At 56.8% G+C, this 15,871-nt stretch overlaps 1 protein-coding gene across 1 annotated transcript; it reads left to right on the forward strand.

The window, feature by feature from the left end:
- The first annotated feature begins 3,945 nt into the window (after positions 1 to 3,945).
- On the forward strand, positions 3,946 to 14,631 carry plekhf2 (pleckstrin homology domain containing, family F (with FYVE domain) member 2). Its single transcript, XM_072461245.1, has 2 exons — positions 3,946 to 4,053; positions 13,847 to 14,631. The coding sequence occupies exon 2, from the start codon at positions 13,856 to 13,858 to the stop codon at positions 14,594 to 14,596; it is 741 nt and encodes a 246-aa protein (XP_072317346.1). The 5' UTR covers positions 3,946 to 4,053; positions 13,847 to 13,855; the 3' UTR covers positions 14,597 to 14,631.
- Positions 14,632 to 15,871: the final 1,240 nt, after the last annotated feature.

The following is a 15,871-nucleotide window of genomic DNA, read 5'->3' on the forward strand; positions in this document are numbered from 1 at the left end:
TGGAGGCGGGGCTGTGGAGGCGGGGCTGTGGAGGCGGGGCTGTGGAGGGGAGACGGGGCTGTGGAGGCGGGGCTGTGGAGGCGGGGCTATGGAGGCGGGGCTGTGGAGGGGAGACGGGGCTGTGGAGGCGGGGCTGTGGAGGCGGGGCTGTGGAGGCGGGGCTGTGGAGGCGCGGCTGTGGAGGCGGGGCTGTGGAGGCGCGGCTGTGGAGGCGGGGCTGTGGAGGGGAGACGGGGCTGTGGAGGCGGGGCTGTGGAGGCGGGGCTGTGGAGGCGCGGCTGTGGAGGCGGGGCTGTGGAGGCGCGGCTGTGGAGGCGGGGCTGTGGAGGCGGGGCTGTGGAGGCGGGGCTGTGGAGGCTGCCCGAGTCCGACTGTGATCAATATAATCAAGAACAACTGTAAAAACACTTTAACTCTGGTGCTGTGTTTGTAAAAAACCCTGTTCAAAACATGTGCTCGCTAACTGCTAACTAACTGCTAACTAACTGCTCACTAACTGCTAACTAACTGCTCACTAACTGCTAACTAACTGTTCGCTAACTGCAAATTAACTGCTCATTAACGGCTCGCTAACTGCTAATTATCTGCTCGCTGACTGCTAATTATCTGCTCGCTAAATGCTAATTAACTGCTCGCTAACTGCTAATTAACTGCTCGCTAACTGCTCGTTAACTGCTAAATCACTTAAAAAACATAATAACAATAGTCTGTCCTATCCCGGGCCAGGGAAACACCCCCTGGCCCACTTTGGTTTGGGCCGGCCCACTTTGGCTTGGGCCGGCCGGATTCTGACCAGACCAAGGTCAGAATGCTGCCGTTTCCATGGATACGATACCAGATTCCAGAAGAGTAATGAGAAGAGTCAGGCCAAGGTCCTCGATCAAATTGGGTTTCAGAATGACGGGAAAAAGCTGTTGCCATGGCGATTCACAATTTTAAAAAAAACCTCCTCCCCTCCCTGTCCCTCTTCCTCCCTCCTTTGCTCCTCCTCTGCTCCTCCCCTCCCTCCTCAACTTTGCTCCTCCTCCCTCCCCTCTGCTCTCTCCCTCCTCTCTGTTCCTCGTCCTCCTCCCCTCCTCCCCCTCTGCTCCTCCACCTCCTCTCTCCCCTCCTCCTTCTCTCCCTCCTCCTCCTCCCTCCCCCTCTGCTCCTCCACCTCCTCTCTCCCCTCCTCCTTCTCTCCCTCCTCCTCCCTCCTCCTCCTCCCTCCTCTCTCTGCTCCTCCCTCCTCTCTGCTCCTCCCTCCCTCCTCCTCCCTGCTCCTCCCTCCTCCTCTCTGCTCCTCCCTCCCTCCTCTCCTCCTCTCTGCTCCTCCCTCTTCCTCTCTGCTCCTCCCCTCTCCTCCTCTTCCCTCCCTCCTCCTTCTCCCTCCTCTCTCCTCCTCCCTCCTTTCTGCTACTCTGCTCCTCCTCCCCCTCCCTCCTCTCTGCTCCTCCTCCTCCACTCCTCCTCCGCTCTGCTCCTCCCCTCTCCTCCTCCTCCCTCCTCCTCTCTGCTCCTCCTCGCTCCGCCTCTCCTCCCCTCTCCTTCTCCCTCCTCCTCCCTCCTCTCCTCCATTCTCCTCCTCCTCCCTCCCTCCTCTCCTCCTCTCTGCTCCTCCCTCCTCCTCTCTGCTCCTCCCCTCTCCTCCTCTTCCCTCCCTCCTCCTTCTCCCTCCTCTCTCCTCCTCCCTCCTTTCTGCTACTCTGCTCCTCCTCCCCCTCCCTCCTCTCTGCTCCTCCCTCCCTCCTCCTCCCTCCTCCTCTCTGCTCCTCCCTCCCTCCTCTCCTCCTCTCTGCTCCTCCCTCTTCCTCTCTGCTCCTCCCCTCCTCTTCCCTCCCTCCTCCTTCTCCCTCCTCTCTCCTCCTCGCTCCTTTCTGCTACTCTGCTCCTCCTCCCCCTCCCTCCTCTCTGCTCCTCCTCCTCCACTCCTCCTCCGCTCTGCTCCTCCCCTCTCCTCCTCCTCCCTCCTCCTCTCTGCTCCTCCTCGCTCCGCCTCTCCTCCCCTCTCCTTCTCCCTCCTCCTCCCTCCTCTCCTCCATTCTCCTCCTCCTCCCTCCTCTCCTCCTCTCTGCTCCTCCCTCCTCCTCTCTGCTCCTCCCCTCTCCTCCTCTTCCCTCCCTCCTCCTTCTCCCTCCTCTCTCCTCCTCCCTCCTTTCTGCTACTCTGCTCCTCCTCCCCCTCCCTCCTCTCTGCTCCTCCTCCTCCACTCCTCCTCCGCTCTGCTCCTCCCCTCTCCTCCTCTCTGCTACTCCCTGCTCCTCCTCTCTCCTCCTCTCCTTCTCCCTCCTCCTCCCGCCTCTCCTCCATTCTCCTCCTCCTTCCTTTCTCCTCCTCTCTCCTCCTCCTCTCCTCTCTCCTCCTCCTCTCTCCTCCCTCCCTCCTCCTCTCTGCTCCTCCTCCTTCCTCCCTCCTCCTCTCTGCTACTCCCTGCTCCTCCTCTCTGCTCCTCCTCCTCCCTCCTCCTCTCTGCTCCTCCCCTCTCCTCCTCCTCCCTGCTCCTCCTCTCTCCTCCTCTCCTTCTCCCTCCTCTCCTCCATTCTCCTCCTTTCTCCTCCTCTCTCCTCCTCCTCCTCTCTGCTCCTCCTCCTCCCTCCTCCTCCTTCCTCCCTCCTCCTCTCTGCTACTCCTCTCTCCTCCTCTCTGCTCCTCCCCCCTCCCTCCTCCTCCCCCTCTCCTCCTCCACTCCTCCTCCTCTCTGCTCCTCCCCTCTCCTCCTCCTCTCTGCTACTCCCTGCTCCTCCTCTCTCCTCCCCTCTCCTTCTCCCTCCTCCTCCCTCCTCTCCTCCATTCTCCTCCTCCTCCCTCCTTTCTCCTCCTCCTCCCTCCTCCTCTCTGCTCCTCCTTCCTCCCTCCTCCTCTCTGCTCCTCCCTCCTCCTCCCCCCTCCCTCCTCCTCCTCCCTCCTCTTTGCTCCTCCTCCTCCTCCCTCCTCTCTGCTCCTCCTCCTCCCCCCTCCTCCTCCTCCTTTCTCCTCCTTCCTCCCTCCTCTCTGCTCCTCCTCCTCCCTCACCCCTCCTCTCTGCTCCTCCCTCCCCTCCTGCTCCCTCCTCTCTGCTCCTCCCTCCTCCTCCTCCCTCCTCTCTGCTCCTCCCCTCCTCTTCTCTCTTCCTCCCCTCCTCCTCCCCTCGCTCCTCTCTTCCTCTCCTCCTCCTCCCCTCGCTCCTCTCTGCTCCTCCTCTCCTCTGCTCCTCCCTCCCCTCTGCTCCTCCTCTCCTCCTTTCTGCTCCTCCCTCCGCCTCCTCTCTACTACTCCCTGCTCCTCCTCTCCTCCCCATCCCTCCTCCTCCCTCTTCCTCCTCCTCTCTGCTCCTCCCTCCCTCCTCCTCCTCCTCTCTTGTCCTCCCCTCTCCTCTCTGCTACTCTCTGCTCCTCCCTCCTCTCTGCTCCTCCCTCCTCTCCTCCTTCCTCCCTGCTCCTCCTCCCTCCCTCCCTCTTCTCTCCTCTCCCCCCTCCCTGCTCCTCTTCCTCCCTCCTCATCTCTTCCTCCTCCTCCTCCTCCCTTCCTGCTCCTCCTCTCTCCCTCCTCCTCCTTCCTCCCTCCTCCTCCTCCTTCCCTCCTCCTCCTCTCTCCTCCTCCTCCCCTCCTCCTCCTTCCTCTCTGCTCCTCCTCCTCCCTCACCCCTCCTCTCTGCTCCTCCCCTCCTGCTTCCTCCTCTCTGCTCCTCCCTCCTCCTCCTCCCCTCCTCTTCTCTCTTCCTCCCTCCTCCTCCTTCCTCTCCTCCTTCCTCCTCCTCCTCTCCTCCTTCCTCCCTCCCTCCTCCTCTCTCCTCTCCCCCCTCCCTGCTCCTCCTCCTCCTTCCTCATCTCTCCCTCCTCCTCCTCCCTCCCTGCTCCTCCTCCTCCTTCCTCATCTCTCCCTCCTCCTCCTCCCTCCCTGCTCCTCCTCCTCCTCCTTCCTCCTCCTCCTCCTCCTCCTCCTCCTCCTCTCTGCTGGAGCCACACTTGAGCCGGAGCTTTTCCTTCCCTGGGTGGACGCTTCCACAAGTGGCCGTCACTTTGGGGACTTTGTGCGGACTCTGTCTGGACTCAAACTCACGGAACCCGCTCCAGGACCGCGTCCGAACCTCGTCCGGTGAGTTCCGTAACCGAGGAAACACGAGGAGAAACGGGAAAGTGACAAACCATTGAGAGCTTCACTTCTACTTTTCCCACTGAAGCTAACGGACGCTAACTTAGCAAAACAACACGCAAAACGTCTTATTTGAACGCGTTTAACTCATAACACGCGTCTTTAGAGGCTTTAAACGTGGCGTGAAGCAAGTTTGAACATAGAAAATGCCAGTTAAAGTAGAGTTTTTCATAAACTTGTGCTCTGAATCCCGCGGAGTGGAACTGACAGTTGGCTAACTTTGGAGCTAGGTGGCTAATGCTAAAAAGTTGGACGCTTGACTGGAAACTCCTGTAAAACCGTCACAAACTCCTCTCAAACCGTCTCAAACTCCACGTTTATCGTCTTGCCTGGGTTTATCGTGGCGTGTGTGCGGTGCGGGTCTTTGCAGCTTCAGTTTGAGCCGTAGAAAGAGTTTTATTCGTGTTTAAAGTGTGATGTTTCTACATTTTTCCCACGCCTTTGGGCCCGTGGCGCGAGCGCGCACCTGAAACCTGTACCTGTCCCGTCACGTGACTCACGGGGCTCCGGTGAGAGGCGCGCGGGTTTGGCCCGGTTTGGTCCGGAAAGAGGAAGTGTGTCTCGGCTTGTCTTGGGCAGGGACGTGTTCAGACGAGACGGATCATCAGTTTAGAAGTTTCACTACAATTACACACCGGAAACTGTCCTAAAAAAACACCTTTTATTTAGTTAAACTATATTTAAAAGTGTCTAGTGTCTTTAAAATTGTATAAATAGTGTCTTTAAAATTGTATAAATAGTGTCTTTAAAAGTTTCTAAATAGAAATAATACTTTGGTCGAGCACTAAAATAATCCTTCGTCGATGGAAGAAGTAGAAACGTTATGTTGAAGTATTTGGTTTGAGTCGCTGATATTTCAAAATGTCACATGACTTCCTGTGACGACAGAGTGTAGCCTGTGAAGCTGTGTCTTTCCTCCTCCTGTCGCTCCATCGCTCGTGGAGGCATCCTGGGACTAAAGCTTCATCTCCTCTTCAGACTTATGACATCATAGGTCACATGACGCCCGGTCACATGATCAGATTCCAGCGTCTTGTCTCCCGAGCGCTTTAAGTCTCAGGTTTAAGCTCATTATCCGCCTCCGACGCTCCAGATTACACGGCTGTTTGTGTCTCTGAAAAGCCTGGAGAGACTTGAACCTTCATGTGGTACAATCGTCATGGCAACGACGGCAAATATCACGACAAACCATCATATTAAAGATGAATCATCTCAATAAACTCTCTTCTAAATGTGACAAAATGAAAACGTGAACTGCCAGGAGCCGCAGAGGTGAACCGCCAGGGGCCGCGGAGGTGAACCGCCAGGGGCGGCGGGGGTGGACCGCCAGGAGCCGGAGCCGCGGAGGTGAACTGCCAGGAGCCGCGGGGGTGAACTGCCAGGAGCCGGAGCCGCGGGGGTGAACTGCCAGGAGCCGCGAAGGTGAACTGCCAGGGACCGCGGAGGTGAACCGCCAGGAGCCGGAGCCACGGAGGTGAACTGCCAGGAGCCGCGGAGGTGAACTGCCAGGAGCCGCGGAGGTGAACCGCCAGGGGCCGCGGAGGTGAACCGCCAGGGGCCGCGGAGGTGAACCGCCAGGGGCGGCGGGGGTGGACCGCCAGGAGCCGGAGCCGCGGAGGTGAACTGCCAGGAGCCGCGGGGGTGAACTGCCAGGAGCCGGAGCCGCGGGGGTGAACTGCCAGGAGCCGCGGAGTTGAACCGCCAGGGGCCGCGGAGGCGAACCGCCAGGAGCCGGAGCCACGGAGGTGAACTGCCAGGAGCCACGGAGGTGAACTGCCAGGAGCCGCGGAGGTGAACCGCCAGGGGCCGCGGAGGTGAACCGCCAGGGGCCGCGGAGGTGAACCGCCAGGGGCGGCGGGGGTGGACCGCCAGGAGCCGGAGCCGCGGAGGTGAACTGCCAGGAGCCGCGGGGGTGAACTGCCAGGAGCCGGAGCCGCGGGGGTGAACTGCCAGGAGCCGCGGAGGTGAACCGCCAGGGGCCGCGGAGGTGAACCGCCAGGAGCCGGAGCCACGGAGGTGAACTGCCAGGAGCCGCGGAGGTGAACTGCCAGGAGCCGCGGAGGTGAACCGCCAGGGGCCGCGGAGGTGAACCGCCAGGGGCCGCGGAGGTGAACCGCCAGGGGCGGCGGGGGTGGACCGCCAGGAGCCGGAGCCGCGGAGGTGAACTGCCAGGAGCCGCGGGGGTGAACTGCCAGGAGCCGGAGCCGCGGGGGTGAACTGCCAGGGGCCGCGGAGGTGAACCGCCAGGGGCCGCGGAGGCGAACCGCCAGGGGCCGCGGGGGTGAACCGCCAGGAGCTGGAGCCGCAGAGGTGAACCGCTAGGAGCCGGAGCCGCGGAGGTGAACCGCCAGGAGCCGGAGCCGCGGGGGTGAACCGCCAGGAGCCGGAGCCGCGGGGGTGAACCGCCAGGAGTCGGAGCCGCGGGGGTGAACCGCCAGGAGCCGGAGCCGCGGAGGTGAACCGCCAGGAGCCGGAGCCGCGGGGGTGAACTGCCAGGAGCCGGAGCCGCGGGGGTGAACTGCCAGGAGCCGGAGCCGCGGGGGTGAACTGCCAGGAGCCGCGGAGGTGAACCGCCAGGGGCCGGAGCCGCGGGGGTGAACCGCCAGGAGCCGGAGCCGCGGAGGTGAACCGCTAGGAGCCGGAGCCGCGGAGGTGAACCGCCAGGAGCCGGAGCCGCGGGGGTGAACCGCCAGGAGCCGGAGCCGCGGAGGTGAACCGCTAGGAGCCGGAGCCGCGGAGGTGAACCGCCAGGAGCCGGAGCCGCGGGGGTGAACCGCCAGGAGCCGGAGCCGCGGGGGTGAACCGCCAGGAGCCTCAGTGTTATTTTGATAATGGCCTCTGTTTTGCCCCGCCCACTTTGTGTTGAGGTGAAATATCAGGAGCGACCAGAGCTTTTCATAACACACACAGTTTACTAAAAATATAATACTTTTATACACTTATTTGTATCTCAGTACAAGTCCTGCTTTAGTCCTGCTTTAGACCCGCTTTAGACCTGCTTTAGACCTGCTTTAGTCCTGCTTTAGTCCTGCTTTAGTCCCGCTTTAGACCTGCTTTAGACCTGCTTTAGACCTGCTTTAGTCCTGCTTTAGTCCCGCTTTAGACCCGCTTTAGTCCTGCTTTAGTCCCGCTTTAGACCCGCTTTAGACCTGCTTTAGACCTGCTTTAGACCTGCTTTAGTCCTGCTTTAGTCCCGCTTTAGTCCTGCTTTAGTCCCGCTTTAGACCTGCTTTAGACCTGCTTTAGACCTGCTTTAGACCTGCTTTTGACCTGCTTTAGTCCCGCTTTAGACCTGCTTTAGACCCGCTTTAGACCTGCTTTAGTCCTGCTTTAGTCCCGCTTTAGTCCTGCTTTAGTCCCGCTTTAGACCTGCTTTAGACCTGCTTTAGACCTGCTTTAGACCTGCTTTAGTCCTGCTTTAGTCCCGCTTTAGACCTGCTTTTGACCTGCTTTAGTCCCGCTTTAGACCTGCTTTTGACCTGCTTTAGTCCCGCTTTAGACCTGCTTTAGACCTGCTTTAGTCCTGCTTTAGTCCCGCTTTAGACCTGCTTTTGACCTGCTTTAGTCCCGCTTTAGACCTGCTTTAGACCCGCTTTAGACCTGCTTTAGTCCTGCTTTAGTCCTGCTTTAGTCCCGCTTTAGACCTGCTTTTGACCCGCTTTAGACCTGCTTTAGTCCTGCTTTAGTCCTGCTTTAGTCCCGCTTTAGACCTGCTTTAGTCCTGCTTTAGTCCCGCTTTAGACCTGCTTTTGACCTGCTTTAGTCCCGCTTTAGACCTGCTTTAGTCCTGCTTTAGTCCCGCTTTAGACCTGCTTTAGTCCTGCTTTAGTCCTGCTTTAGACCTGCTTTTGACCTGCTTTAGTCCCGCTTTAGACCTGCTTTAGTCCCGCTTTAGACCTGCTTTAGTCCTGCTTTAGTCCCGCTTTAGACCTGCTTTAGTCCTGCTTTAGTCCTGCTTTAGACCTGCTTTTGACCTGCTTTAGTCCCGCTTTAGACCTGCTTTAGACCTGCTTTAGTCCCGCTTTAGACCTGCTTTTGACCTGCTTTAGACCTGCTTTAGTCCCGCTTTAGTCCCGCTTTAGGCCTGCTTTAGATGGACAGATAATCTTTATACTTATGCTGTTATTAGAGTCAGTGGTTTATGACTTTATTTAAATGTTGTAAAGTGAAACCACAAAACCACAAACAGCTGTGACTTTAAATAAAGTCATTATTCTGACCACAAGAGGAACTGACCATCAGACCAGAGACACACGGGGACCAGGAGTGAGGACGGGGACCAGGAGTGAGGACGGGGACCAGGAGTGAGGACGGGGACCAGGAGTGTGGACGGGGACCAGGAGTGAGGACGGGGACCCGGAGTGAGGACGGGGACCAGGAGTGAGGACGGGGACCAGGAGTGTGGACGGGGACCAGGAGTGAGGACGGGGACCAGGAGTGAGGACGGGGACCAGGAGTGAGGACGGGGACCAGGAGTGAGGACGGGGACCAGGAGTGAGGACGGGGACCAGGAGTGAGGACGGGGACCCGGAGTGAGGACGGGGACCAGGAGTGAGGACGGGGACCAGGAGTGTGGACGGGGACCAGGAGTGAGGACGGGGACCAGGAGTGAGGACGGGGACCCGGAGTGAGGACGGGGACCCGGAGTGAGGACGGGGACCCGGAGTGAGGACCAGGAGTGAGGACGGGGACCAGAGACTAGGGACCACTAACTGCAGCTGTGACTTCTGCTTGTCTCGTGGTGGAGACACTTTCTCTTCCTGTTTTGTCTCAGACTCAGTGAAACACTTTGTTTCTCACAGTTTGTGAAGAAATGTTGAAGAATAGAGTTTAATCCCTCTGTGATGTCATCAGTGTGCGACACAGTTTACACCGTAACCATGTTTCCGCTGATGCTAACGACTATGTGGAGCCTTAGCAACACAAAGCTAGCGTAGCACGTTAGCAGCAGCTGTTTCCTGTTTACGGCCGCACGGCACTCTCTTTGTCAAGAGCCACAATCTGATATTTCCAGGTCATAATTCGTCTGACGTTAGCATTAGCATTAGCATGACATAAAGGTTCAAACGCCACGCCCCTCACACATACTAGCTTTAGCCACGCCCCTCACACATGCACTGGCTTTAGCCACGCCCCTCACACGCACACTGGCTTTTGCCACGCCCCTCACATGCACTAGCTTTAGCCACGCCCCTCACACATGCACTAGCTTTAGCCACGCCCCTCACACATGCACTAGCTTTAGCCACGCCCCTCACACATGCACTAGCTTTAGCCACGCCCCTCACACATGCACTAGCTTTAGCCACGCCCCTCACACATGCACTAGCTTTAGCCACGCCCCTCACACATGCACTAGCTTTAGCCACGCCCCTCACACATGCACTAGCTTTAGCCACGCCCCTCACACATGCACTAGCTTTAGCCACCCCCCTCACACATGCACTAGCTTTAGCCACGCCCCTCACATGCACTAGCTTTAGCCACGCCCCTGACACATGCACTAGCTTTAGCCACGCCCCTGACACATGCACTAGCTTTAGCCACGCCCCTCACACATGCGCTAGCTTTAGCCACGCCCCTCACACATGCACTAGCTTTAGCCACGCCCCTCACACACACTAGCTTTAGCCACGCCCCTCACACATGCACTAGCTTTAGCCACGCCCCTCACACATGCACTAGCTTTAGCCACGCCCCTCACATGCACTAGCTTTAGCCACGCCCCTGACACATGCACTAGCTTTAGCCATGCCCCTGACACATGCACTAGCTTTAGCCACGCCCCTCACACATGCGCTAGCTTTAGCCACGCCCCTCACACATGCACTAGCTTTAGCCACGCCCCTCACACACACTCGCTTTAGCCACACCCCTCACACATGCACTCGCTTTAGCTACACCCCTCACACATGCACTAGCTTTAGCCACACCCCTCACACATGCACTAGATTTAGCCACGCCCCTCACATGCACTAGCCTTAGCCACGCCCCTCACACATGCACTAGCTTTAGCCACGCCCCTCACACATGCACTAGCTTTAGCCACGCCCCTCACACATGCACTAGCTTTAGCCACGCCCCTCACACATGCACTAGCTTTAGCCACGCCCCTCACACATGCACTAGCTTTAGCCACGCCCCTCACACATGCACTAGCTTTAGCCACGCCCCTCACATGCACTAGCTTTAGCCACGCCCCTGACACATGCACTAGCTTTAGCCACGCCCCTGACACATGCACTAGCTTTAGCCACGCCCCTCACACATGCGCTAGCTTTAGCCACGCCCCTCACACATGCGCTAGCTTTATCCACGCCCCTCACACACACTAGCTTTAGCCACGCCCCTCACACATGCACTAGCTTTAGCCACGCCCCTCACACATGCACTAGCTTTAGCCACGCCCCTGACACATGCACTAGCTTTAGCCACGCCCCTGACACATGCACTAGCTTTAGCCACGCCCCTGACACATGCACTAGCTTTAGCCACGCCCCTCACACATGCGCTAGCTTTAGCCACGCCCCTCACACATGCGCTAGCTTTATCCACGCCCCTCACACACACTAGCTTTAGCCACGCCCCTCACACATGCACTAGCTTTAGCCACGCCCCTCACACATGCACTAGCTTTAGCCACGCCCCTCACATGCACTAGCTTTAGCCACGCCCCTGACACATGCACTAGCTTTAGCCACGCCCCTCACACATGCGCTAGCTTTAGCCACGCCCCTCACACATGCACTAGCTTTAGCCACGCCCCTCACACACACTCGCTTTAGCCACGCCCCTCACACATGCACTAGCTTTAGCCACACCCCTCACACATGCACTAGATTTAGCCACGCCCCTCACATGCACTAGCCTTAGCCACGCCCCTCACACATGCACTAGCTTTAGCCACGCCCCTCACACATGCACTAGCTTTAGCCACGCCCCTCACACATGCACTAGCTTTAGCCACGCCCCTCACACATGCGCTAGCTTTAGCCACGCCCCTCACACATGCGCTAGCTTTAGCCACGCCCCTCACACACACTGGCTTTAGCCACACCCCTCACACATGCACTAGCTTTAGCCACACCCCTCACACATGCACTAGCTTTAGCCACGCCCCTCACACACACTAGCTTTAGCCACGCCCCTCACACACACTGGCTTTAGCCACGCCCCTCACACACACTGGCTTTAGCCACGCCCCTCACACACACTGGCTTTAGCCACGCCCCTCACACACACTGGCTTTAGCCACGCCCCTCACACATGCACTAGCTTTATCCACGCCCCTCACACACACTAGCTTTAGCCACGCCCCTCACACATGCACTAGCTTTAGCCACGCCCCTCACACATGCACTAGCTTTAGCCACGCCCCTCACATGCACTAGCTTTAGCCACGCCCCTGACACATGCACTAGCTTTAGCCATGCCCCTGACACATGCACTAGCTTTAGCCACGCCCCTCACACATGCGCTAGCTTTAGCCACGCCCCTCACACATGCGCTAGCTTTAGCCACGCCCCTCACACACACTCGCTTTAGCCACGCCCCTCACACATGCACTAGCTTTAGCCACACCCCTCACACATGCACTAGATTTAGCCACGCCCCTCACATGCACTAGCCTTAGCCACGCCCCTCACACATGCACTAGCTTTAGCCACGCCTCTCACACATGCGCTAGCTTTAGCCACGCCCCTCACACATGCGCTAGCTTTAGCCACGCCCCTCACACATGCGCTAGCTTTAGCCACGCCCCTCACACATGCGCTAGCTTTAGCCACGCCCCTCACACATGCACTAGCTTTAGCCACGCCCCTCACACATGCACTAGCTTTAGCCACGCCCCTCACACAAGCACTAGCTTTAGCCACGCCCCTCACACATGCACTAGCTTTAGCCGCGCCCCTCACACACACTGGCTTTAGCCACACCCCTCACACATGCACTAGCTTTAGCCGCACCCCTCACACATGCACTAGCTTTAGCCGCGCCCCTCACACACACTGGCTTTAGCCACGCCCCTCACATGCACTAGCTTTAGCCACGCCCCTGACACATGCACTAGCTTTAGCCATGCCCCTGACACATGCACTAGCTTTAGCCACGCCCCTCACACATGCGCTAGCTTTAGCCACGCCCCTCACACATGCGCTAGCTTTAGCCACGCCCCTCACACACACTCGCTTTAGCCACGCCCCTCACACATGCACTAGCTTTAGCCACACCCCTCACACATGCACTAGATTTAGCCACGCCCCTCACATGCACTAGCCTTAGCCACGCCCCTCACACATGCACTAGCTTTAGCCACGCCTCTCACACATGCGCTAGCTTTAGCCACGCCCCTCACACATGCGCTAGCTTTAGCCACGCCCCTCACACATGCACTAGCTTTAGCCACGCCCCTCACACATGCACTAGCTTTAGCCACGCCCCTCACACATGCACTAGCTTTAGCCACGCCCCTCACACAAGCACTAGCTTTAGCCACGCCCCTCACACATGCACTAGCTTTAGCCGCGCCCCTCACACACACTGGCTTTAGCCACACCCCTCACACATGCACTAGCTTTAGCCGCACCCCTCACACATGCACTAGCTTTAGCCGCGCCCCTCACACACACTGGCTTTAGCCACGCCCCTCACACACACTGGCTTTAGCCACGCCCCTCACACATGCACTAGCTTTAGCCACGCCCCTCACACATGCACTAGCTTTAGCCACGCCCCTCACACATGCACTAGCTTTAGCCACGCCCCTCACACATTCCCTTGCTTTAGCCACGCCCCTCACATGCACTAACTTTAGCCACACCCTATGATTCCGAATTTTAACATATTTGTTCATGGATAAACACCAGTCTGGAGACATTTTTGCATCTTGTTTGATACGTTCTGTTCTCTCTCCTTCACCTCCTTCACAGCTCCTCCTCCCCCTCCCCTAATCTCTTCTCCTCCTCCTCCTCCTCCTCCTCCTCCTCCTCCTCCTCCTCCTCCTCCTCCTCCTCCTCCTCTTTATATTACATGTGGAACACACCTGACTCTGTCATTTCTCTTATTATAGTCATTACATTGTGATGGAGCTCATTTACTCTGGCCTCTGCTTAACACTGAGCAGGACTGTGTTTTAGACCGGGGTTTAGACCTGGGTTTAGACCTGGGTTTAGACCGGGGTTTAGACCTGGTTTAGACCTGGGTTTAGACCTGGGTTTAGACCGGGGCTTTGGCTTTAGACCGGGGCTTTAGACCGGGGCTTTAGACCTGGTTTAGACCTGGTTGCTCAGACCTGTTGATAAAGTAAAGGCTGGAGCTCGTTTGGAGCGTTTTAATGACTCATAATTACAGTTTTTAACTTGACGAGCTCCAAGTGTCAAAGTGTCAGAGAAAGAGCTGCAATATCTGAGCTTTACAAAGGAAGAAGACTGTTAGCAAGACAGAGCTAGCATAGCACGTCAGCAAGACAGAGCTAGCATAGTACGTCAGCAAGACAGAGCTAGCATAGCACGTCAGCAAGACAGAGCTAGCATAGCACGTCAGCAAGACAGAGCTAGCAAAGCACGTCAGCAAGACAGAGCTAACAAAGCACATTAGCAACAGCCGCTTCCTGTTTATCGCCTCATAATGCTTTGTTTGGACGTGGTCGTTTTTGTCGTTATCGTTTTTATCGTTCCAAATCAGTAAAAGTGCGAGTGTTGCTGCTCGACTCGTGACTAAAGTCGTTGTGTTCCAGGCGGTGAAGATGGTGGACCGTTTGGCGAACAGCGAGGCCAACTCCAAGCGCATCACGCTGGTGGAGGGCTGCTTCGGCGCCGCGGGTCAGCCGCTTGCCATCCCGGGCCGCGTGCTCATCGGGGAGGGCATCCTGACCAAACTGTGCCGCAAGAAACCCAAACTGCGCCAGTTCTTCCTCTTCAACGACATCCTGGTCTACGGCAACATCGTCCTGCAGAAGAAGAAGTACAACAAGCAGCACATCATCCCGCTGGAGTCGGTGACCATCGACACAGCGCCCGACAACGCCGAGTACGACCTGCGGAACGGCTGGCTCATCAAGACGCCCACCAAGTCCTTCACCGTGTTCGCCGCCACCGCCACCGAGAAGTCCGAGTGGATGAACCACATCGGCAAGTGCGTGGGCGACCTGCTGCAGAAGAGCGGGAAGGCGCCGACGGGCGAGCACGCCGCCGTGTGGGTGCCCGACTCCGAGGCGACCATCTGCATGCGCTGCCAGAAGGCCAAGTTCACCACCGTCACCCGCCGCCACCACTGCAGGAAGTGCGGCTTCGTGGTGTGCGGCCCGTGCTCGGAGAAGCGCCACCTGCTGCCCAGCCAGTCGTCGCGGCCGGTGCGAGTGTGCGACTTCTGCTACGACGTGCTAACGGCGGCTAACGGCGGCGCGGCGCGACAGCTACGGCACGACCAGTTCAACAACAACAGCAGCGCCGTGTCGGAGGACGACGACGACGACAGCAGCGACTAGGGCGGGGCAGGGGGCGGGGCAGAGCGGGGGATTATGGGTCGGATGTGACTCTCGCCAGCGGAAACTGAAAGTACCAAAAACATTGGAGGTTTCTATCGAGACGCAAGGGATTCTGGGTGAAATGTAACTCCATTTTTGGATTTGACATGTTTCATATTTTTCACCAGCAAAAACTTTAGAGACTTTAGAGACTCTGGGCTTTAGAGACTTTAGAGACTCTGGGCTTTAGAGACTTTAGAGACTCTGGGCTTTAGAGACTTTAGAGACTCTGAGCTTTAGAGACTTTAGAGACTCTGAGCTTTAGAGACTTTAGAGACTCTGGGCTTTAGAGACTTTAGAGACTCTGAGCTTTAGAGACTTTAGAGACTCTGGGCTTTAGAGACTTTAGAGACTCTGGGCTTTAGAGACTTTAGAGACTCTGGGCTTTAGAGACTTTAGAGACTCTGGGCTTTAGAGACTTTAGAGACTCTGGGCTTTAGAGACTTTAGAGACTCTGGGCTTTAGAGACTTTAGAGACTCTGGGCTTTAGAGACTTTAGAGACTCTGGGCTTTAGAGACCTTAGAGCTGTGCAGAGGTTTATACTGTGTCTTCCAGGGAACAATGCGTCTGATTCGCAGCATTTTTATTCTTTAGATTTTGTTTCATGTTTTTTTCACCAGCGAAACTTAGATTTCTAACTTGCAGAATTGTGGGTTTGATTTAGAGCTTTAACTCTAGATGTGACGTTAGAGCTTTTCTCTTTGGAGCTTCTCTACAAAAATTACGCTCTTGACTTTTATTTTTGCTTTTGGACTTTTAAATCATCGAAATGAATTTGAACGTTCTGCATGTCTCCTCCTCCTCCTTCTCCTCGTCCTCCTCCTTCTTCTCCTCGTCCTCCTCACCCTCCTCCTCGTCACCGTCCTCCTCACCCTCCTCCTCCTCACCCTCCTCCTCACCGTCCTCCTCCTCCTTCACCACCTCCTCCTCCTCCTCCGACACTAAAGCTCCACAACACTTTATATTCTTTATTTGTCTCATTTCAAACACACTAAAGTCTAAAAGAACTAAACTAAACAAAATCATATTTTCCCCCTGAAAAATGCATTATATTTGAAAACAAACTCATATTTATTCCACTTTTCTACAATAGTTATTTTTCCCACAGAATCATTTTAAATATATTTATATTGGGTTTATGGAGCGACTTTGGGCTGAAGGGAAAACCACATTTATGTTTTGATGTGGAATTTGTGATATTTTTCAGAATCTTGTGTAAATATAAAATAAGACTT

This window comes from Eucyclogobius newberryi, unplaced genomic scaffold (genome assembly GCF_026437365.1).
Source record: "Eucyclogobius newberryi isolate DKJ021-1_F unplaced genomic scaffold, fEucNew1.0.hap1 SCAF_3, whole genome shotgun sequence".
Lineage (NCBI taxonomy): Eukaryota > Metazoa > Chordata > Actinopteri > Gobiiformes > Gobiidae > Eucyclogobius > Eucyclogobius newberryi.

Coding starts and splice junctions, on each gene's coding strand:
- plekhf2 (XM_072461245.1), top strand. CDS start 13,856: ATGGTGGACCGTTTGGCGAACAGCGAGGCCAACTCCAAGCGCATCACG.